The 24222-nt window shown below is 39.6% G+C and overlaps 1 protein-coding gene across 4 annotated transcripts in view; it reads left to right on the top strand.

Annotated features, from left to right (window-relative positions):
• The window catches only part of SCIN (scinderin), an 80772-nt gene extending 56976 nt beyond the window's left edge, over positions 1-23796 (top strand). For 2 of the 4 annotated variants that reach the window (XM_029234232.1, XM_029234233.1), the window contains 7 exons: positions 551-641; positions 5879-6049; positions 9311-9488; positions 9788-9909; positions 12731-12808; positions 14502-14562; positions 22603-23796. In XM_029234232.1, coding sequence (XP_029090065.1) covers positions 551-641; positions 5879-6049; positions 9311-9488; positions 9788-9909; positions 12731-12808; positions 14502-14562; positions 22603-22730 — 829 coding nt within the window. In that variant the 3' untranslated portion in view covers positions 22731-23796. Of the gene's footprint in view, positions 1-550; positions 642-5878; positions 6050-9310; positions 9489-9787; positions 9910-10051; positions 10867-12730; positions 12809-14501; positions 14563-22602 lie in introns of those variants that run through there. The other 2 variants (XM_029234234.1, XM_029234235.1) reach the window with 2 other exon arrangements.
• The last annotated feature ends 426 nt before the right edge of the window (positions 23797-24222 follow it).

Genomic DNA, 24222 nt, shown 5'->3' with positions numbered 1-24222 from the left:
TTAGCTTCTTTTACGGTTTTATTAAAAATTCCTTTAAAGAATTGCTAGAATGACAAAATGGGGCTTCACCATTGCCTACTTCTGATGATTATTTTCTTGATTTTTCTGGGTCCACACATTTGTTACTATGATCACCAAATATTCATGGAAAGATAAAGTACTTCTAATATCCAGCCTAAGAGATTTGGCTCGTATTCTACTCAAATGGATTATTTTCACTGTGAAGATGGTTTCCCAAAATAGGCACCTCCAACTTGAAATCAGACAGAATTGACTACTTAGCGGAGTAATTATGGTACTAAAAATGGACCTATGAAATGGAGATTAAAGATACTTATCATATGTAGTTCTAAACAATACATGGGATAGTTCATGGCTCAGTGTTAGTTAAGTACTTTAAAAAAACAATAACTTCTATGGCTTTCTCATGTCAAAACAGCTGGTTTCTTCTTGATCTTTCATAATAACTTAAGTTTCTGCTTGAAATGCCTACATTAGAAGATCTTAAAACTTAAATACAAACTAATTTATTTTACTTTGGTTCCACCAGGCAAGGAGCAAATGCCACGAGGGATGAGCTGACGACTTCCGCATTCCTGACCGTTCAGTTGGATAGATCCCTTGGAGGACAGGCTGTGCAGGTTGGGATATTTTTACCCCAAAACTTATACAAGTTAAAGTTTTCTTAGCCCAGTGTCTAGTTAAAACCCTTTTCCCAAGTTGGGATGGGAATTTGACCCTTTCTAAGTATTATATTTTTTTCATTTTAGAATTTAAATATTCCTATTCTCATGCCATACTCGTTCTCTCAGATTCTGGAAAAGAGGGAGCAAACAAAATTTAAAAAACAGAAACAAAAATAAACTATTAACAGATTTAAGAGCCCCAAAGAATCATTCCTTTAGAATCATATCAGATCAATGATAGCCACTTGCTATTAAAACTGTTCTACCTGAGTTATCACTCCCAGGTGATCACTTTCACGTTTTCAAATCTTTATAAATGTGTAATGGCTTCTTCAAAGGTAGAAAGTAATTAGAAAAGTAAGTCCAATACTTTAGTACATAAAAACTGAGATGTGGAGAGTGAATTTGGTCTTCCAGCTGTTTTTCTTTCCATGTTGGATTTTAGTTCCTAAATAAAGCAAGTTAGACCTAAATTTAAAGGTGCATATTAACTTCTTAAAAATAAACTAACTGGGATTCCCTGGTGGCGCAGTGGTTGAGAGTCCGCCTGCCAATGCAGGGGACACGGGTTCGTATCCCGGTCCGGGAAGATCCCACATGCCGCAGAGCGGCTAGGCCCGTGAGCCATGGCCGCTGAGCCTGCGCGTCCGGAGCCTGTGCTCCACAACGGGAGAGGCCACAACAGTGAGAGGCCCGCGGACCGAAAAAAAAAAAGAAAAAAAAGAAACCTAACTTTTAAAATTGTTAATTAACAAATTAACAACATGATTGAATTCTGTAAATGCACTAACTCCCCATGAAGTTCCCCATGAACTATTACATTCATTTCTTTTTTTTGAATTTTATTTTATTTATTTTTTATACAGCATGTTCTTATTACTTATCTATTTTATATATATTAGTGTATACATGTCAATCCCAATCTCCCAATTCATCCCACCACCACCACCACCCCTGCTTTCACCCCTTGGTGTCCATACATTTGTTCACTACATCTGTGTCTCTATTTCTGCCCTGCAAACCAGTTTGTCTGCACCATTTTTCTAGATTCCACATACATGTGTTAATATATGATTGTTTTTATCTCTTTCTGACTTATTTCACTCTGTATGATAGTCTCTAGGTCCATCCATGTCTCTACAAATGACCCAATTTCATTCCTTTTTATGGCTGAGTTATGTTCCATTGTATATATGTACCACATCTTCTTTATCCATTCATCTCTCGATGGGCATTTAGGTTGCTTCCATGTCCTGGCTATTGTAAACAGTGCTGCAGTGAACATCGGGGTGCATGTGTCTTTTTGAATTATGGTTTTCTCTGGGTATATGCCCAGTAGTGGGATTGCTGGGTCATATGGTAATTCTATTTTTAGTTTATTAAGGAACCTCCATACTATTCTCCATAGTGGCTGATTCAGTTTACATTCCCACCAGCAGTGCAAGAGGGTTTCCTTTTCTCCATACCTGCTCCAGCATTTGTTGTTTGTAGATTTTCTGATGATGCCCATTCTAACCAGTGTGAGGTGATACCTCACTGTAGTTTTGATTTGCGTTTCTCTAATGATTAGTGATGTTGAGCAGCTTTTCATGTGCCTCTTGGCCATCTGTATATCTTCTTTGGAGAAATGTCTATTTAGGTCTTCTGCCCATTTTTTGATTGCGTTGTTTTTTTTTTAATATTGAACTGCATGCACTGTTTATATATTTTAGAGATTAATCCTTTGCCCATTGATTCATTTGCAAATGTTTTCTCCCATTCTGAGGGTTGTCTTTTTGTCTTGTTTACAGTTTCCTTTGCTGTGCAAAAGCTTTTAAGTTTCATTAGGTCCCACTTCTTTATTTTTGTTTTGATTTCCATTACTCTAGGAGGTGGGTCAAAAAAGATCTTGCTGTGATTTATGTCAAAGAGTGTTCTGCCTCTGTTTTTCTCTAAGAGTTTTATAGTGTCCGGTCTGACATTTAGGTCTTTAATCCATTTTGAGTTTATTTTTGTGTATGATGTTAGGGAGTGTTCTAATTTCATTCTTTTACATGTAGCTGTCCAGTTTTCCCAGCACCACTTATTGAAGAGACTGACTTTTCTCCATTGTATATCCTTGCCTCCTTTGTCGTAGATTAGTTGACTGTAGGTGCTTGGGTTTATCTCTGGGCTTTCTATCCTGTTCCGTTGATCTGTATTTCTGTATTTGTGCCAGAAGCATATTGTCTTGATTACTGTCACTTTGTCGTATAGTCTGAAGTCAGGGAGTGTGATTCCTCCAGCTCCGTTTTTTCCCTCAAGATTGCTTTGGCTATTCGGGGTCTTTTGTGTCTCCATACAAATTTTAAGAATGTTTTGTTCTAGTTCTGTAGAAAATGCCATTGGTAATTTGTAGGGATTGCATTGAATCTGTAGATTGCTTTGGGTAGTATAGTCATTTTCACAATATTGATTCTACCAATCCAAGAACATGGTATATCTCTCCATCTGTTGGTATCATCTTTAATTTCTTTCATCAGTGTCTTATAGTTTTCTGCATACAGGTCTTTTGTCTCCCTTGGTAGGTTTATTCCTAGGTATTTTATTCTTTTTGTTGCACTGGTAAATGGGAGTGTTTCCTTAATTTCTCTTCAGATTTTTCATCATTAGTGTATAGGAATGCAAGAGATTTCTGTGCATTAATTTTGTGTCCTGCTACTTTACCAAATTCATTGATTAGCTCTAGTAGTTTTCTGGTGGCATCTTTAGGATTCTCTATGTATAGTATCTATATATTCTCTATGTATAGTATCAGTGACAGTTTTACTTTTTCTTTTCTAATTTGTATTCCTTTTATTTCTTTTTCTTCTCTGATTGCTGTGGCTAGGACTTCCAAAACTATGTTGAATAATAGTGGTGAGAGTGGACATCCTTGTCTTGTTCCTGATCTTAGAGGAAATGCTTTCAGTTTTTCACCATTGAGAATGATGTTTGCTGTGGGTTTGTCATATATGGCCTTTATTATGTTGAGGTAAGTTCCCTCTATGCCTACTTTCTGGAGAGTTTTTATCATAAATGGGTGTTCAATTTTGTCAAAAGCTTTTTCTGCATCTATTGGGATGATCATATGGTTTTTTTTCTTCAATTTGTTAATGTGGTGTTTCACATTGATTGATTTGCATATATTGAAGAATCCTTGCATTCCTGGGATAAATCCCACTTGATCATGGTGTACGATCCTTTTAATGTGTTGTTAGATTCTGTTTGCTAGTATTTTGTTGAGGATTTTTGCATCTATGTTCATCAGTGATACTGGCCTGTAGTTTTCTTTCTTTGTGACATCTTTGTCTGGTTTTGGTATCAGGGTGATGGCAGCCTCGCAGAATGAGTTTGGGAGTGTTCCTCCCTCTGCTGTATTTTGGAAGAGTTTGAGGTTAGGTGTTAGCTCTTCTCTAAATGTTCGATAGAATTCACCTGTGAAGCCATCTGGTCCTGGACTTTTGTTTGTTGGAAGATTTTTGATCGCAGTTTCAATTTCATTACTTGTGATTGGTCCGTTCATATTTTCTGTTTCTTCCTGGTTCAGTCTTGGAGGGTTATACCTTTCTAAGAATTTGTCCATTTCTTCCAGGTTGTCCATTTTATTGGCATAGAGTTTATATTCATTTCTTGAATGAAATATTTCTAAGAACTGACATCATCTATGTCATTTAGTTGATCTTTCAAGTAGTGATTACCAAATCATGCAAAAACTTTGAGGATAAGGCCCTGTGCCTTATAAATTCTATATTTCACAGTTAAATATTTGATATACCCAATGAATGAATTTCCAGTGTCAGCCTATTGAATCCTAAAATGGCAATGAAATGGTAATGCTTAGTTTCACCACAAGATGGCGGTGGTTTACAACAATGCATAAATAAAGTCCTGAATTGCTGTTTTAAACATTCCTTCGTAGACTGTATTAACAGTACTGAAAAATTTTCAATTTACCTTTCTATATCTTATTTTCATTTCACAGTGGAGAATGGGCCTTAAGCAGTAGCCCTCTTTCTTTCATGTTGGCACTTGATGTTTTCTCAATGTTATGGGAAATGCTAAGCCAACGGCAGTTTGAGGAGCTCTTAGCTAACCTCACCCCATGCTTTGGGGTGTGACTCAAAAGACGTTTTAACTCGTTACTCGCCTATTTGAATGCCTGCTGGTTGAAAGATATTTGTGGAGTTAGTTACTTTCAGTGCTCCCTAGGCTTCCCTATGATGGTATGTGTATCAGCATTCCTATTCACTTGGCTTCTAGAAAAAGACAGACCAGGGTAGGAGAGATATTTCAACTTTAGCATAGGGCAAATAATTTAAAAAAACAGGAGAGTGACACAAAATTTGAACTCTTTATGTAAATACGTGCATCAATAGGTTATGCAAGGGATAGGAAATTCGGATCTGATCCAGTATCTGTTGTTAAACTAATAGGTGAAATTAAATAACTTGCCATTTATTTTCTTCCATTTCCTTATCCTGAAAAGTCCTGATATTGTATTTTAAAAACAGCTTATATTAAGCAAATCTACTAGTACCATTTCCATAGGTCAGCTAAAAAGTAGAAAGTCTATTCTGTTTATTTTTGTCAGTTTTTGATGTTTGGATTGAAATCTTTATTCATCCCCAGATCACGATGATTTTTTTCATCTTACAGTGGTAGGGATGTAAAAAGAATGAGTATACTTTCGTGTTGTCTTATTTTTGGAAGAATTTGAATGAATGCACATCTCCTAACCTACTGAACGAGATCCAAAACACGTGAGAGACAGGTATACCCCTAAACACCTGGAAAGCTTGGTGCCCTTGTAAAAAAAGAGTAATTTTCATAAAAGACGGCATACATCAGCATTTCGTTGTTTTCCCCCTTTTGGAGATGTAAATGAACAGACTTGAAACTTTGTGCTTTCTGGAAGCAGAAAGTGGTGCAGTGTGGTGCTGCGTCCCCCGAGAAGGTGCTGTGTCTGGAGTAACGAATGGTTCCTAAGTCAGTGAGGAAGCTCTGTTTGATTATCATTAACCTATATTTTCTGTTGATTCATCGTTCCTCCTGCTCTTGACTTTTTATATATTTTTTTGACTTTTTATATATTTTTAATTTTGTTTTCAAAGAGAAAAATAAGGATGCCTTTGGAAATACGGCCTTCTTTCACTGCACTCTTTATTAATTTCTTTTATCCCCGCCGCCCCCAGATCCGAGTCTCCCAAGGCAAAGAACCTGCTCACCTGCTGAGTTTGTTCAAAGACAAACCGCTCATTATTTACAAGAACGGAACATCAAAGAAAGGAGGTCAGGTGCCGGCCCCCCCTACACGCCTCTTTCAAGTCCGAAGAAACCTGGCATCGATCACCAGAATTGTGGAGGTAACATCATGCATTCAGTAAAACCTGCCCTGCTCATGGGCTTCTCAGTGGACCTGAGCCATCAACAAGTACTAGTCTTTAAAAAAATTGGCAAGTAAACCCCCTTCATTTCTATAATTAATCCAGCGTTCACCATAAAAAATATTAAAAGCAGGAGAATCAAGTAAAAAGTTAACTTCAGATACCAGGCCTCTCATATTTTTCAACCAGCTTATAACAGAACAAATGAATTTTAAGAATAATGTAACAAATCAAGCGGTCAAAGGCGTGAGGCAGCTTAAGCTCTGTCTTGAAAGGCCTGGGGGAAGATGGATTGAGGGTGATGGTCAGGTGACCACACTAGGAAAATTCAAGAGGGAGGGCCCTTATTTGTCCAAGTGTGAGGACCATGGAAAGCAAGCTTCACCACACTGGGCCGGAACCATAACTCAGCTGTTAAGGCCACACAAGCTGTCTCTGACAGCAGCTGTGAAAGAAGTTAAACCACAGATCACAGTGTCAGACCACAAGACCACCAGGTATGGGCAAGGCCAGCAGGCCCAAGTTTTTAAATGGCTGAGTGCTTTGACTTCAGGGAGGATTCATGACACTTCATAACCTGGTCACCTTAGTCACCGTTGAAGCCCAAGTGTCCCAAGTCACCCCTAACTGCCCTGCACTCTCTGTATGTCCCCAAACCTGGACCATTTGCCAAGTTGTTCAGCTCAGCCCTTAAAACCAGGTGGGTCACAGCATCCCTCCCCCCTCAACCTGTTCTCTAAGCCACCCCGCCTTCTTGCTCCATGGCTGTGTTCTGAGGACGCAGATTCCCATACAGCCTTCTCAAGTGGAAGTTGTATTTTCCCCCAGTGCCCGCTGACCAGGGACCGGTGGTGGGGTCCCCTCCTTGCTCGACCCTTGCCCTTTTCACTTCTTCTTATCCGTCTCCTTCCCCCATCCCCCTGTGCTGTCGTCTGCTGAGCTCCCGGTCCGGTCCTTCCCCTCTTATTTGGTGGCTTCAGTCATTGTCTCACCGTCTCCATCACTTTGGCTCCTCTCATCCAACAGTTGTGTCTTGACTCCACTTCATCTCACACTTGTGGTCCTGTACTGGACTCCACTCCGTCATCCCCTCCTGCCCCTCCAGCCGGATGGGCTTTATCTAGTTTGCCAAAGCCCTGCCTTTCGCCGTCAAAAGCCTCATGTCTGACCCCGCTTTTCTCAGCCTCCTGCTAGCATTTGCTAGAGCCACCCTTTTCTGTCTTCTCAGAACGCTATCTTTTTACGAGGCTTCTGGAACCCCTCACTTAGCAGGATTTCTTCCACACTTGAGGGCCACTCTTCTGAAGAGTATTCTCACTCCCAACCAGCTTTGCTGGATTCTCCTCCTCTGCTCGTCCTCTAAGCTCTTGAACCCTCCGAGGCTCAGTCCTGGCCCTCTTCAGAGTGATCTCATTCAGTCATATAATTTAAACGCCATTAGGTATTGATCTCATCCAGAACATTCTGTGCATGGATTCTCATGTGTTCAATTATGACTACTTTTTTTAATCTATCAAATGGACGGTGAAGCCTTCATCTACAGGCCCTCTCAGTTGATTTCAGATGCAAGAGTCAAGGAGAATCGTTATGGTCCTGGTCTCTTCCCAGGGGTTACTTCTTTAGGGGGCATCGTGAGCTTCTTGCGATGCAGATTCTTTGTTTTCTTGCAGCCTCCCAAACCAGCCTTTGCATTCCTAGCCTCTCTGAAATGCGCTAGTCGAAACATTGTTTATAAGGCTTTCTGTTTTCATCTCCTGGGAGGCTAAAGCTTTCTTATGTTCTATTTTGGAACTACCGCCAGGATCCCACACCAGTCTGGGTATGGACCTCTTGTCACCTGTCTCTCCATCATCCAAGCTCTTTCCTCTGAACCAGTAAGGAGACATTTGGATTAGAAATTGGAAGTCATAGTTCCTGTAAATCTCCATCATCACATCTGATAGATTCCTTTGAGCTTGGTCCATGGAGCCTCCTTCCTACTCAAAGAGGATGATAAGCACTTCTCTGAGTGTTCCCAACACCTGGGACACATCTTTAAAATTTCCAGCAGCTGTTCGTTGCTCCTCTAGTGCTCTCTCTGGGGACAGGGTCCTGACGAACCTGGTGAAACCCAGCTCTCCACATGGTTGATGCCTTCCTCTGGCAGCTCGCCACAGTTGGTCAAACGGCATCATTTGGACAGCCGATCGCCAGCTCCTTCTTGAGGCACTCTCTTCACTTGCCCTCAGGACACCACACTCTTGATTTCTTCCTCTCTCATGGCTGCTCTATCACAGTCTTGTTTCCTGATTCTTCTTCATCTCCCTGTTAGCACACCTCACATGGAGTCCCACAGAAAGTCATATGCATACTGTCACAATCATACAATCCTGTAGTCAGACAGAGGGTCTCAAAGAGGCCAGTGCAGAGACACAAAATGACAAGGTCATAGATGCAGTCAAAGGCACAAGCCCATCGTAGGACCTCAGACTCACTCCCAAGCCTGAGACTCCGCACATGCCTTGTCTCTGCCCCGATGCTCCACTGTCAGCCTCACCCTCAGGCTGGAGTCTGGTCTCAGCCAGGTGCATCTCACTCACTCTGCAGCCACACTGACTGGAGCTGTGCTCATCTGGCTCATCCCAGACGGTGTCCACAGCTTCTCAGTTGAAAGGAAGAGGATATGTCAGTGCTGTATTTTTAACCCCCTATAAACAGTCTCTTATAATTTGAGCTATAATTTATCTGAGCCTGGAGAACCTTTCAGTGAATCTATGTTATTATCTCTTTGTCTGTATTAGATCCCAGTCCCTGTTTTATGATTTTTCTGTGTCCCTTGGATTATTTGACAAACGTCTTTAGTGGAGGGAGAGAAAAACTGAACACTGTGCTTTACGTTTATCATTTGTGAATATAAACGTATATTTCTTTTCAACCTCTTTCCAAACATCAATTATAGCCCATCCTCCTTCTTGCGGTCTCTTTGAATATTATCCTTGTTATGTATCACTTAAGTTTGCCTTATTTTATTCTCAGAGCCTTGTGCTACTGTCTTCGGGCGGGTGAGCGTTAAAGTGACACAGCGCAATGTGCTCCTAATGTTTCTAACCGCCTAGACGTATCCTGGTGCCCCCTGAATTAATATCCTGGGTCAGGACAGAAGTCTGTAGGTGGTTTGGCACTGTCGCAGCTTCTTGGACATGTTTATTGAGGGAGCAGCAATGAATTTACATCATTGTGTTATTTTTCTTCATACTCTAGGTAGATGTTGATGCAAAGTCATTGAATTCCAATGATGTTTTTGTTCTGAAACTACGACAAAATAATGGCTACATCTGGACAGGAAAAGGGGCCAGCCAGGAGGAGGAGAAGGGAGCAGAGTATGTGGCAAGTGTCCTCAAATGTAAAACCACGAGGATTCAGGAAGGCAAGGAACCAGGTGTGTATAGGTGAGGCCAAGGACACTAGCCAGAACTTATATTTGGCATACTTGCTAATCATGTAATTTATTTATTTTTGTCATAAATAGGAACTTTGTAATGGTTGTAGGACATTAAGAACCCATTCACTAGTTGCAAAAATGGGTGATGGTACCAACTATATTTAAGTAACTTCTCCTGCTCTATTTAAGTAACTTCTTAACAGTGAAGTTGAGGTGAGATACAATTATTTGTTAAGGTAAAGCAGTACCGACCATGTGCTTCTGAAAATGCACTGGCTAACTTGTGTTTTCCACAGAGGAGTTTTGGAATTCCCTTGGAGGGAAAAAAGACTACCAGACCTCTCCCCTGCTAGAAACCCAGGCTGAAGACCATGCACCTCGGCTTTACGCCTGCTCCAACAAAACTGGAAGATTCATTGTAAGTGTCCCGTGAAACCCTGGGGTAGAATCAGCAGCAGTGGGAGAGAGAAGCCTTTTTGTGTTGCTCTAACGCGTTCCTGCCCTGATTCTCAGTTTTAGTTTACCTGCAAACCACAAGTGACAATCTTTGCTCCACGCAGGGTTGGTTTAAGAGCCAGTGACGTAATGGACGTGAAAGCATCGGAATACTGTAATGTACTGTATTAATCAAGCTGCTCTTAAATGTATCAGCTACTTTGCACCAGTGTCAGCATGTGGTCATTTCGGTATGAATATGGGTGTGGTTGGATTTGCTTATTTAATGATTTGATGCTTTCTGTACGCAACAATAGTGGTTTCTCTGATCAAACTACGTAAATTTTACACTGCAGTTTCCCACGGGAATAAAAAGTTTCACCATGTTGATGAAATAAAAAATATTATGGAAATATTATGATCCTTGGGCAAGAATCACAGAAAGCTATATACACACCTGCAAATTAACTGAAATCAGCAGGAATATTTTATGTCATAGTCCCATTCACAAGCTTTGAATTCTAGGCAATTCAAAGTATTTGTGTACAAGAGTGATTGTCTATGGGTCTCTAAAATATCCTGGGCTGTGGCCCCTCATCTCAGTTTAATCAAAAATTCTGCTTTCTCTGTTTGACATATTAAGTTTTTGTGTAAATCTTTCATTTAAAGAACAAATTCCTTGCCTATAAAACCTGAACTAAAGATTTGGTCACCAAGTCTTAGTAAATACAAGCTTTACTTTTCAATGCACACATGACAATTTAGTAAGTATTTTCCCAGGTTACATTGCATGCTTGAAATAAAATGCTTTGAAGAAGAAACTGCTCATGTGTGAACCACACTTGAAGCTTACATGTGATTTGACCTAAAAATTAAAGATTTAAATGGTGGGTTGTGATAAATATTAGGTGGTTGGGCACCACAGTTGTTCACCTACTTTGCAGGAAATCCATATATTTTATAAATTTGCTGTCAGAAAAATCTGTTGTTTTACTCTTTTTTTTTTTTTTTTTTTTTTTTTTTTGCGGTACGCGGGCCTCTCACTGTTGTGGTCTCTCCCATTGTGGAGCACAGGCTCCGGAGGCGCAGGCTCAGCGGCCATGGCTCATGGGCCCAGCCGGTCCGCGGCATGTGGGATCTTCCCGGACCGGGGCACGAACCCGTGTCCCCTGCATCGGCAGGTGGACTCTCAACCACTGCGCCACCAGGGAAGCCCTGTTTTACTCTTTTGACTGCTGATTTTATATTGCATCCAAACAATGGCTTTTTCAGCATATGCTCCTATAATTTCTTATTAGTATTATCTACTAATAATGCTGTAAATAACATGTTTGTTTCCAATGGAGATATATGTTTAAAAAATAACACTTAGGCTTTGTTCTTACGTTAAAAAAATCTATTAGTTTTTGGGTTTTGTCATTCACATATTTAAGAGAAATATACTCTTCCTTTACACCTACTCATTTTCTTGTTTGATATTTGGAACGCTAATCCCTTCACATTTTAAGGAAAAGGAGTGTTACTAACAAGTGTTTGATCTCATCATCAGAAAGCAGGCTTTAGACATGTAGATTCATACAAGACAGAGCCTATTGGTTAAAAGCACAGCTTTTAGAACCATTCTGCCTGTTTGATATCACTTACTTGGCGATATTATTTACTGGCTGTGTGACCCTAGGCTGGTTACTTACCCTCTCTGTGCTATAATTTTCTCATCTGAAAAATGGGGATAATCCTAGTACCTACTTCATAGGGTTGTTGTGAATATTAAATTAGTTGTTGCATATATACAACAGTGCCAGGCATGGAGTAAGTGATATTTAAGGTTTTCGCTTTTTTTAAGCATTATGTAATTGGTAATTATTCTGTAAAAAGAAAATATAAACAAATTTGCCCACTGTAAATGGTTAGTGTTTGTTTGTTTTTTGTGTAACAATCTCAACATGTAATCAGATTACAACAAACAGGTATTGTCATGCTCAGGGGGCTTCAGGTTGGGGTCATGCCTCTTCTTCCCAGGACAGAGCCCAGGAGCACAGGAGGGCCCCTGAGTCGCATTTGCTAGTATGACAAGGGCAAGGCCACAGTCAACTTCACCTGCAGAGTCACACAGTAGAGGGAAGGAGCAAACCATAATCCAATCTACCATACCTTCCTAATGATCAGGGGGGGTTTCATCCAGAATTCTTTTTAAAAATTTGAACTTTAGATTAATGCATGCCTGCTGGCAATGGGTGCATTAAACTAACCCTCCCCATTACCCTTTAATGTTAACTACGGAGAACACAATTTAACCCATTTAAAATAAAAATAATGAAGCTTTGCATATGGAATATTGTTGTAATATCATCTTATGGAAAATGATTGATTCATAAAAATGACCAGACTTACTGATTTTATTAAAATAATCTTGACCTACAAAATGAAAGACGATTGAATACCCAGATCATAAACTTAAATATCTTTAGGAGCTAGGAAGGCAACAGAAATCTGTGAAGCAACTTGTCATAAGGAAGTGGAATTAGAGACAATTGTGGCCAGATTGACTGTACATGGTCTCTCTAAGGCCATATGCAATGTTTATGTTAAGCACTGTCCTCCCCAAATAAGACACCCTGAGTTTGTGATACCTGATTAAACAGATAAACAATTATTTAAATCTTTAACTGCCCAAAAGGAAGAAAAAAATGGCTACCAAACTTTCTTTTCTGCTATGCTCCAAATAATGCAAGGCGTTTATATCCTGTATATTAGAAAAATCACTGCTTAACTGCTTGGTTATAAAGCTTTTTTATACATTTCAGGTTGAAGAGGTTCCAGGAGAGCTCACCCAGGATGATTTAGCAGAAGATGATGTCATGTTACTAGATGCTTGGGAACAGGTAAGAGAGTGGAACAGGAAGAGAGTGTACTTATAGTTGGGACCTGACACAACCTGCTTTGAGAAATAGCAAGTGTAATAATAAACGGACCCATGGATTTAGGCTGTATTTAAAAGAAACTCTCCACAGTTTGGCAAAAAATAAAACCAGTGTGGCAAGTTGGTTTCTGAATATGGAAATAATTCCACGGCTACCATCTTTGGCTGTATAGTTTTGGCCAAAAAAAACCCCTACTTTTCATTTATTTATAAAATTCACTCATTCCTAATTTATTCATACATTCATTCATCCACTCATTTAAGTAATAAATGCATTAGTTGGTTGCAGTGCATGGGGGGTACGATGCCTCAGGAAGACCAAAATATTCAGAATTTCTCTTGAAATTTGACAAGAAGTCCTAGGAAACCCCTTCCCTGGGGAAGGAATAGACACAGAATAGTTTTGAATCTACACAGTAAAATATATTACTGTTATGTATATATCTTTATTTGATAGAAAATTAATGGCGATTTTATATGTCACATCTGTTAGTTGTTTTCTCCTGTGAAAGGGAAAAATAAATATATTAGGAGCTAAATCATATAGAACAATTATAAAACACTTATCTGAATTAGGCCTAGTCTTAGAGTCAACCACAGAGACTTGTTACTTTTAGGTTTGTTCTTACTTGCTAAGTCATTCAGTTATATTACAACTTAGCTTCTTGGTCTAGAATTACCATATTTGAGTTTGGGATCTAGTCACAGATTCTCCCTAAGTGAATGGATCACTTATTTCTAGATATGAAATTTAAAACCTTATGTCAATAAAACACCTTTTTGTATTTAAGAATTATAAGAATGTTTCCTTATTCAGAAGAATTTAATCTTTTCCATTTGTAGTGAGCTCTGTTGCTTCCATAATCATGGATACTTCAGAATATTTCCTGTACTACATTTCATTTGTTTTTCAATCATACTTTTCATTTACATGGTCATGCTGTCATGGTTTGTTCTGTGCCTGCAAACAAATATTCTAGCACTTTCAGTATGCATTAGAATGTAATCAAAACTAATTTGACCAAAATTTCTCTGCCAACAAGTGATTTTAAAGTGATTTAAATATAAGGGAATTCAGGAGAATTTTTCATCATTGAAGCAGAAAACCTACACATTTGACAAGAAGGATACATACAGAACATATATCTGTTTTTAAGAATCAGTATTTAAATATTAAACATTATAGCACTTTTACCAAAGTGTGACAGGATACAATACCATAGGACAAGAACCCTAGGACTAAGTTAGGGGGTCCTAAAGGGAGTCTGGGGTGCCCACAAACAAGCTACATATGGTTCCCCCAGGATAATAGTATGGGGATACTGACTGCCTTACACACCCCAGGGTTGGGTGCAAAAAACCAGCCAATGTGTGGTTTTAAGGAAAGCTCACTTAATAACTAGAAAACACTATATAAACTTAAAATACCAGAATGTGAAATCTGGGGTCAAACTGGCTGGATATAAATTTAGGGTCTCTTAGTAAGTGTATACATTAGGAAAGTGATTGAACCTCTCTGCACCTCCATCACCACACCCCTGACTTTGGGGTTGCTGTGAAGATTAAGTGGGATTGTATGAGAAGCACTTTGCATAAGGCTTGCACAACATCTACACTCCCAAAACAATGTGTATTATTATTGCTTCATTTTTCAGATTTTTATTTGGATTGGAAAAGATGCCAATGAAGTTGAGAAATCAGAATCTCTGAAGTCGGGTAAGTTAGATCCCGTGGGGAATTATGACAGTAATTCTGAACAGGTGTTACCAAGTTCCTGACTTCTCTTTTCACCACATCCTCCAAAACAACATATCAAAACCAAGAAGAATCTTAGCTTTCATCTTCAGAACTAAAGAGTAATGGATTTTTTTTTAAATGAAGAATTTCAGAAAAGGAACAAGAAAAACATATTTTGTTATCTAATTTAGGATGTAATTATATCAATTTATTCTGAAAATTTCTAATTCACTTAAACACTTTTTTATTATGGAAATAGTAAAACCTCCATAACTGTGATAACTTAGATTTTTTTTAACATCATTATTGGAATATAATTTCTTTACAATGGTGTGTTAGTTTCTGCTTTATGACAAAGTGAATCAGTTATACATATACATGTGTTACCATATCTCTTCCCTCTTGCGTCTCCCTCCCTCCCACCATCCCTATCCCACCCCTGTAGGTGGTCACAAAGCACTGAGCTGATCACCCTGTGCTATGCTTCCCACTAGCTATCTATTTTACATTTGGTAGTGTATATATGTCCATGCCACTCTCTCATTTTGTCACAGCTTACCATTCCCTCTCCCCATATCCTCAAGTCTATTCTGTAGTAGGTCTGTGTCTTTATTCCCATCTTGCCCCGAGGTTCTTCATGACCTTTTTCTTTCTTAGATTCTATATATATATGTTAGCAAACGGTATTTGGTTTTCTCTTTCTGACTTACTTCACTCTGTATGACAGACTCTAGGTCCATCCACCTCACTACAAATAACTCAATTTCGTTTCTTTTTATGGCTGACTAATATTCCATTGTATATATGTGCCACATCTTCTTTATCCATTCATCTGTTGATGGATACTTAGGTTGCTTCCATGTCCTGGCTATTGTAAATAGAGCTGCAATGAACATTTTGGTACATGACTCTTTTTGAATTATGGTTTTCTCAGGGTATATGCCCAGTAGTGGGATTGCTGGGTCATATGGTAGTTCTATTTTTAGTTTTTTAAGGAACCTCCATACTATTCTCCATAGTGGCTGTATCAATTTACATTCCCACCAACAGTGCAAGAGGGTTCCCTTTTCTCCACAACTTCTCCAGCATTTATTGTTTGTAGATTTTTTAATGATGGCCATTCTGACCAGTGTGAGATGATATTGCATTGTAGTTTTGATTTACATTTCTCTAAAGATTAATGATGTTGAGCATTCTTTCATGTGTTTCTTCGCAATCTGTATATCTTCTTTGGAGAAATGTCTATTTAGGTCTTCTGCCCATTTTTGGATTGGGTTTTTTTTTTTGATATTGAGCTGCATGAGATGCTTGTAAATTTTGGAGATTAATCCTTTGTCAGTTGCTTCATTTGCAAATATTTTCTCCCATTCTGAAGTCTGTCTTTTCATTTTGTTTATGGTTTCCTTTGCTTTGCAAAAGCTTTTAAGTTTCATTAGGCCCCACTTGTTTATTTTCGTTTTTATGGCTATTTCTCTAGGAGGTGGGTCAAAAAGGAATTTGCTGTGATTTATGTCAAAGAGTGTTCTGCCTATGTTTTCCTCTAAGAGTTTTATAGTGTCTGGCCTTACATTTAGGTATTTAATCCATTGTGAGTTTATTTTTGTGTATGGTGTTAGAGAGTGTTATAATTTCATTCTTTTACATGCACCTGTCCAGTTTTCCCAGCACCACTTATTGAAGAGCCTGTCTTTTCTCCACTATATATTCTTGCCCTCTTTATCAAAGATAAGGTGACCATATGTGCATGGGTTTATCTCTGGGCTTTCTATCCTGTTCCATTGATCTATATTTCTGTTTTTGTGCCAGTACCATACTGTCTTGATTACAGTAGCTTTGTAGTATAGTCTGAAGTCAGGGAGCCTGATTCCTCCAGCTCCGTTTTTCTTTCTCAAGATTGCTGTGGCTATTCGGGGTCTTTTGTGTTTCCATACAAATTGTGAAACTTTTTGTTCTAGTTCTGTGAAAAATGCCAGTGGTAGTTTGATAGGGATTGCATTAAACCTGTAGATTGCTTTGGGTAGTAGAGTCATTTTCACAATGCTGGTTCTTCCAATCCAAGAACATGGTATATCTCACCATCTATTTCTATCATCTTTAATTTCTTTCATCAGTGTCTTATAATTTTCTGCATACAGGTCTTTTGTCTCCTTCGGTAGGTTTATTCCTAGATATTTTATTCTTTTGGTTGCAATGGTAAATGGGAGTGTTTTCTTAATTTCACTTTCAGATTTTTCATCATTAGTGTATAGGAATGCCAGAAATTTCTGTGCATTAATTTTGTATCCTGCTACTTTACCAAATTCATTGATTAGCTCTAGTAGTTTTCTGGTAGCATCTTTAGGATTCTCTATGTATAGTATCATGTCATCTGCAAACAGTGACAGCTTTATTTCTTCTTGTCTGATTTGGATTCCTTTTATTTCTATTTTTCTCTGATTGCTGTGGCTAAAACTTCCAAAACTATGTTGAATAATAGTGGTGAGAGTGGGCAACCTTGTCTTGTTCCTGATCTTAGTGGAAATGGTTTCAGTTTTTCACCATTGAGGATGATGTTGGGTGTGGGTTTGTCATATTTGGCTTTATTATGCTGAGGAAAGTTCCCTCTATGCCTACTTTTGCAGGGTTTTTATCATAAATGGGTGTTGAATTTTGTCGAAAGCTTTCTCTGCATCTACTGACATGATCATATGGTTTTCTTCAATTTCTTAATATGGTGTATCACATTGATTGATTTGGGTATATTGAAGAATCCTTGCATTCCTGGGATAAACCCCACTTGATCATGGTGTATGATCCTTTTAATGTGCTGTTGGATTCTGTTTGCTAGTATTTTGTTGAGGATTTTTGCATCTATGTTCATCAGTGATATTGGCGTGTAGGTTTCTTTCTTTGTGACATCTTTGTCTGGTTTTGTTATCAGTGAGATGGTGGCCTCATAGAATGAGTTTGGGAGTGTTCCTCCCTCTGCTATATTTTGGAAGAGTTTGAGAAAGATGGGTGTTAGCTCTTTTCTAAATGTTTGATAGAATTCACCTGTGAAGCCATCTCGTCCTGGGCTTTTGTTTGTTGGAAGATTTTTAATCGCAGTTTCAAATTCAGTGCTTGTGATTGGTCAGTCCATATTTTCTATTTCTTCCTGATTCAGTCTTAGAAGGTTGTGCACGTCTAAGAATTTGTCCATCTCTTCCAGGTGGTCCATTTTATTGGCATAGAGTTGCTTTAGTAATCTCTCATGATCTTCTGTATTTTTGCAGTGTCAGTTGTTACTTCTCCTTTTTCCTTTCTAATTCTAATGACTTAAGTCTTCTCCCTTTTTTCTTGATGAGTCTGGCTAATGGTTTATCAATTTTGTTTATCTTCTCAAAGAACCAGCTTTTAGTTTTATTGATCTTTTTAATCACAATTAAGTTAATTATCATTTCCTTCATTTCTTTTTGATTTATTTCTGATCTGATCTTTATGATTTGTTTCCTTCTGCTAACTTTGGGGTTATTTTGTTCTTCTTTCTCTAATTGCTTTAGATGTAAGGTTAGGTTGATTATTTGAGATGTTTCTTGTTTCTTAAGGTAGGATTGTATTGCTATAAACTTCCATCTTAGAACTGCTTTTGCTGCATCCCATAGGTTTTGGGTCAACGTGTTTTCAGTGTCTTTTGTTTCTAGGTATTTTTTGATTCCCTCTTTGATATCTTCAGTGATCTCTTGGTTATTAAGTAGTGTATTGTTTAGCCTCCCTGTGTTTGTATTTTTTACAGATTGTTTCCTGTAATTCATATCTAGTCTCATAGCGTTGTAGTCGGAAAAGATACTTGATACCATTTCAATTTTCTTAAATTTACCAAGGCTTGATTTGTGACCCAGGATATGATCTATCCTGGAGAATGTTCCATGAGCACTTGAGAAGAGTGTGTATTCTGTTGTTTTTCGATGGAATGTCCTATAAATATCAATTAAGTCCATCTTGTTTAATGTATCATTTAAAGCTTGTGTTTCCTTATTTATTTTCATTTTGGATGATCTGTCCATTGGTGAAAGTGGGGTGTTAAAGTCCCCTACTATGATTGTGTTACTGTCAATTTCCCCTATAATGGCTGTTAGTATTTTTTTTTTTTCTTTTTGCGGTACGCAGGCCTCTCACGGTTGTGGCCTCTCCCATTGCGGAGCACAGGCTCCAGATGCGCAGGCTCAGCGGCCATGGCTCACGGGCCCAGCCGCTCCATGGCATATGGGATCTTCCCGGACCGGGGCATGAACCCGTGTCCCCTGCATGAGCAGGTGGACTCTCAACCACTGCACCACCAGGGAAGCCCTAGCTGTTAGTATTTGCCTTATGTGTTGAGGTGCTCGTATGTTGGGTGCATAAATATGTACAATTGTTATATATTCTTCTTGGATCAATCCCTTGATTATTATGTAGTGTCTTTCTTTGTCTCTTGTAATAGTCTTTATTTTAAAGTCTATTTTGTCTTACATGAGAATTGCTACTCCAGCTTTCTTTTGATTTCCATTTGCATGGAATCTTTTTCCATCCCCTCACTTTCAGTCTGTATGTGTCCCTAAGTCTGAAGTGGATCTCTTGTAGACAGCGTATATACGGGTCTTGTTTTTGTATCCATTCAGCCAGTCTATGTCTTTTGGTTGGAGCATTTAATCCATTTACATTTAAGGTAATTATTGATATGTATGTTCCTATTACCATTTTCTTAATTGTTTAGGGTTTGTTATTGTAGGTCTTTTCCTTCTCTTGTGTTTCCTGCCTAGAGAAGTTCCTTTAGCATTTGTTGTAAAGCTCGTTTGGTGGTGCTGAATTCTCTTAGCTTTTGCTTGTTTGTAAAGGTTTTAATTTCTCCATCAAATCTGAATGAGATCCTTGCTGGGTAATCTTGGTTGTACGTATTTCTCCTTCATCACTTTAAATATGTCCTGCCACTCCCTTCTGGCTTGCAGAGTTTCTGCTGAAAGATCAGCTGTTAACCTTATGGGGATTCCCTTGTGTGTTGCTTGTTGTTTTTCCCTTGCTGCTTTTAATATGTTTTCTTTGTATTTAATTTTTGATACTTTGATTAATATGTGTCTTGCCGTGTTTCTCCTTGGATTTATCCTGTATGGGACTCTCTGTGCTTCCTGGACTTGATTAACTGTTTCCTTTCCCATATTAGGTAAGTTTTCAACTATAATCTCTTCAAATATTTTCTCAGTCCCTTTCTTTTTCTCTTCTTCTTCTGGTACCCCTATAATTCGAATGTTGGTGTGTTTAATGTTGTCCCAGAGGTCTCTGAGACTTTCCTCAGTTCTTCTCATTCTTTTGTCTTTTTTCTGTTCTGCAGTAGTTATTTCCACTATTTTATCTTCCAGGTCACTTATCCGTTCTTCTGCCTCTGTTATTCTGCTATTGATCCCTTCTAGAGCATTTTTAATTTCATTTATTGTGTTGTTCATCATTGTTTGTTTGCTCTTTAGTTCTTCTAGGTCCTTGTTAAACATTTCTTGTATTTTCTCTCTTCTATTTGCAAGATTTTGGATCATCTTTACTATCATTATTCTGAATTCTTTTTCAGGTAGACTGCCTATTTCCTCTTCATTTGTTAGGTGATGGGTTTTTGCCTTGCTGCTTCATCTGCTGTGTGTCTTTCTGTCTTCTCATTTTGCTTAACTTACTGTGTTTGGGGTCTGCTTTTCGCAGGCTGCAGGTTCGTAGTTCCCGTTGTTTTTGGTGTCTGTCCCCAGTGGCTAAGGTTGGTTCAGTGGGTTGTGTAGGCTTCCTGGCGGAGGGAACTAGTGACTGTGTTCTGGTGTGTGAGGCTGGATCTTGTCTTTCTGGTGGGCAGGTCCACATCTGGTGGTGTGTTTTGGGGTGTTTGTGGCCTTATTATGATTTTAGGCGGCCTCTCTGCTAATGGATGGGGCTGTGTTCCTGTGTTGCTAATTGTTTGGCATAGGGTGTCCAGCAGTGTAACTTGCTGGTTGTTGAGTGAAGCTGGGTCTTGGTGTTGAGATGGAGATCTCTGGGAGATTTTTGCAATTTGATATTACGTGTAGCTGGGAGGTCTCTTGTGGACCAGTGTCCTGCACTTGGTTCTCCCACCTCAGAGGCACAGCCCTGATGCCTGGCTGGAGCACCAAGAGCCTTTCATCCACACGGCTCAGAATAAAAGGGAGAAAAAATGGATAGATAGAAAGAAAGAAAGAAAGAAAGGAAGGAAGGAAGAAAGAAAGGAAGAAAGAAAGAAAGAAAAGAAAGAAAGTAGGAAGATAAAATAAAATAGGTATTAAAATAAAATATAATTATTAAGAAAAAAATTTTAAAAAGTTAAAAAAAATTTAAAAAACGGACATACAGAACCCTAGGACAAATGGTAAAAGCAAAGCTATACAGACAAAATCACACACAGAAGCACACACATACACACTCACAAAATGAGAAAAAGGGAAAAAATATATATATATATAACTTTGCTCCCAAAGTCTACCTCCTCAATTTGAGATGACTCGTTGCCTATTCAGGTATTCCATAGATGCAGGTCCATCAAGTTGATTGTGGAGATTTAATCCGCTGCTCCTGAGGCTGCTGGGGGAGATTTCCCTTTCTCTTCTTTGTTCACACAGCTCCTGGGGTTCAGCTTTGGATTTGGACCCGCCTCTGCGTGTAGGTCGCCTGAGGGCGTCTGTTCTTCACTCAGACAGGACAGTGTTAAAGGAGCAGCTGCTTCGTGGGCTCTGCTCACTTGGGGCGGGGAGTGGGGGGGGCCGGTAGGGGTACAGAATGTGGGGCAAGCCTGCAGCGGCAGAGGCCAACATGACGTTGCACCAGCCTGAGGCGCGCCGTGTGTTCTCCCGGGGAAGTTGTCCCCGGATCACGGGACCCTGGTGTGGCGGGCTGCACAGGCTCCCGGGAGGGGAGGTGTGGAGAGTGACCTGTGCTCGCACACAGGCTTCTTGGTGGCGGCAGCAGCAGCCTTAGCGACTCATGCCCGTCTCTGGGGTCCGCGCTGATAGCCGCAGCTAGCGCCCGTCTCTGGAGCTCCTTTAAGCAATGCTCTTAGTCCCCTCTCCTCGCGCACCAGGAAGCAGAGGCAAGAAAAAGTCTCTTGCCTCTTCGGCAGCTCCAGACCTTTTCCCGGACTCCTTCCCGGCTAGCTATGGCTCACTAGCCCCCTTCAGGCTGTGTTCACACAGACAGCCCCAGTCCTCTCCCTGGGATCCGACCTCCGAAGCCCGAACCTCAGCTCCCAGCCCCCGCCCGCCCCGGCGGGTGAGCAGACAAGCCTCTCGGGCTGGTGAGTGCCGGTCGGCACCGATCCTCTGTGCGGGAATCTCTTCGCTTTGCCCTCTGCACCCCTGTGGCTGCGCTCTCCTCCGGGGCTCCGAAGCGCCCCCCCCCCTCCGCCACCCGCAGTCTCCGCCCGCGAAAGGGCTTCCTAGTGAGTGGAAACTTTTCCTCTTTCACAGCTCCCTCCCACTGGTGCAGGTCCCGTCCCTATTCTTCTGTCTGTTTTTTTCTTTTGCCCTACCCAGGTTCGTAGTGGGTTTCTTGCCTTTTGGGAGGTCTGAGGTCTTCTGTCAGCGTTCCGCAGGTGTTCTGTAGGAGTTGTTCCACACGTAGATGTATTTCTGATGTATTTGTGGAGGGGAAGTTGATCTCCGCATCTTACTCTTCCACCATCTTGAAGCTCCGACAACTTAGATTTTTATAAATTCCTTTTGAGGAATGCTGTTCTTTCTGGCACAGTTTTTTGTTTGTTTGTTTGTTTGTTTTTGTATTATTGCAAAGTAAAGAATAATTATGCTGTAAGAATAATTCCATAAAATTTGGAATTTTTTCAGGCAATAATGAGACTCTCATGCACATTCCATGGCAGATGAGAGAAGACAATAAGGAATTGTTCATATGGAGTAGCATTGGCTACTTTAGGGCAATGAAAATTTGATTTATTACTTTTATTGGCAAGCTTTTCATTCTATAGTTATTTTACTTTAATTGAAACTAACTCACTTTATTTGTCTTTTAAACTCTTTTTAGCCAAAATATACCTTGAGACAGACCCTTCTGGAAGAGACAAGGGGACGCCAATTGTCATCATAAAACAGGGCCATGAGCCATCTACATTCACAGGCTGGTTCCTGGGTTGGGATTCCAGCAGGTGGTAAACTGAGTTTTGTAGGAAAAAGCAAACAAACAAGTAAGCCTTATGGGGCAGCTGTCCCATTGCTGTTTGGTGGGGAGAAAGGGGGAGCTTGTTTGTTTGTTTGACTTTAGAAAATTAACCTCAGCCATGTGGCTGTTTTTTAATGCTTAGTACTGGTTTGAAATTTCTTTTAAACTGGAATTTTCTTATGTTAGTATTTTTAAATAACTTAAAGTAAGCTTTTGTTATGGACCAGTATTAGCTCTGCTGGATCCTGGCTTATATCTTTTATATGACCTTTTAAAGGAGAGAAGCTCTGCTCAGTCTAGGGGAGTTTGTCAGGAAATTTTACAATTCAGGAGTGATTAGCCAAACTTGTACTTTAATATATCAGAGAAGAAAGTTATAAATGCCTTTGAGGTTATTCTCCTTTCTGTGTGTTATGTTCAAAAGAATCACATGCTTGCAGTAAGGTTTCCATTAAAATAGGTTTAAAAGTTTGCTGTTTTCCTTCTTTAGCCAATGTGACTTTGATACCATTAACTCTTAAGTGTCGTTTTCTTTTTTTTAAAAAAGTTTTGGGCCACACCCCACGGCATGTGAGATCTTAGTTCCCCAACCAGGGATTGAACCCATGCCTCCTGCATTGGAAGGCAGAGTCTTAACCACTGGACCACCAGGGAAGTCCGAAGTGTAATTTTCTAGGAGAAACTTTACCTTTTTGGCCTTTTAAAAAGCCTTTGAGGGGCTTCCCTGGTGGCGCAGTGGTTGAGAGTCCGCCTGCCAATGCAGGGGACACGGGTTCTGCCCCGGTCCGGGAAGATCCCACATGCCGCGGAGCGGCTAGGCCCGTGAGCCATAGCCACTGACCCTGCGCGTCTGGATCCTGTGCTCCGCAACGGGAGAGGCCGCAACAGTGAGAGGCCTGCGTACCGCAAAAAAAAAAAAAAAAAAAAAAAGCCTTTGAAAGCACAGCTCTTTCATGACAAAATAATTTGTATTCGTATCCACTTTTATATATATCTATATATTTGACAGTAATGTTTAATATCTCAAAAGATATGTACAAAAAGGTTTCACTAATCCTGTCTTTCCTCATTAAAATACATCTTTTTAAAAAGGTTGTTGTGACATTTTATTCAAGTGTGATGTATCAGTTAATTACACAGTTAACCTTAAGGTTACAAATACTTTTATGCATAAATAAATATGAATTTAATTTTTAAAAATTCATTCTCATTACATAGTCAAAATTAAACTTTTCCATGGTTATATAATTTTCAACTTTAAATACCATAGTGCAAATGAAAGCGGGGTCCTGTTAAAAAATACACAGAAGCATATTAACAGTTTTAAGAGTTTTTGTGAGCAAAAATCGATTTGGATTGGGCAGCGCCAAAGCAAGCACTCCAAGGGGACTATAATTGAGAAAAGGTGGAAACAAAGCAAGGAAATTACTACTGATTGGCTACAGCTTGAAGCCTAGTTGACTCTGATTGGTTGCCCGTAGGTTT

The sequence above is a fragment of the Monodon monoceros genome, unplaced genomic scaffold, assembly GCF_005190385.1.
Source record: "Monodon monoceros isolate NGI ecotype Baffin Bay Population unplaced genomic scaffold, NGI_Narwhal_1 Super_Scaffold_2, whole genome shotgun sequence".
Classification (NCBI taxonomy): Eukaryota; Metazoa; Chordata; class Mammalia; order Artiodactyla; family Monodontidae; genus Monodon; species Monodon monoceros.
Note: the sequence above shows the minus strand (reverse complement) of the source record. Positions and strands in the feature narration are given on the sequence as shown.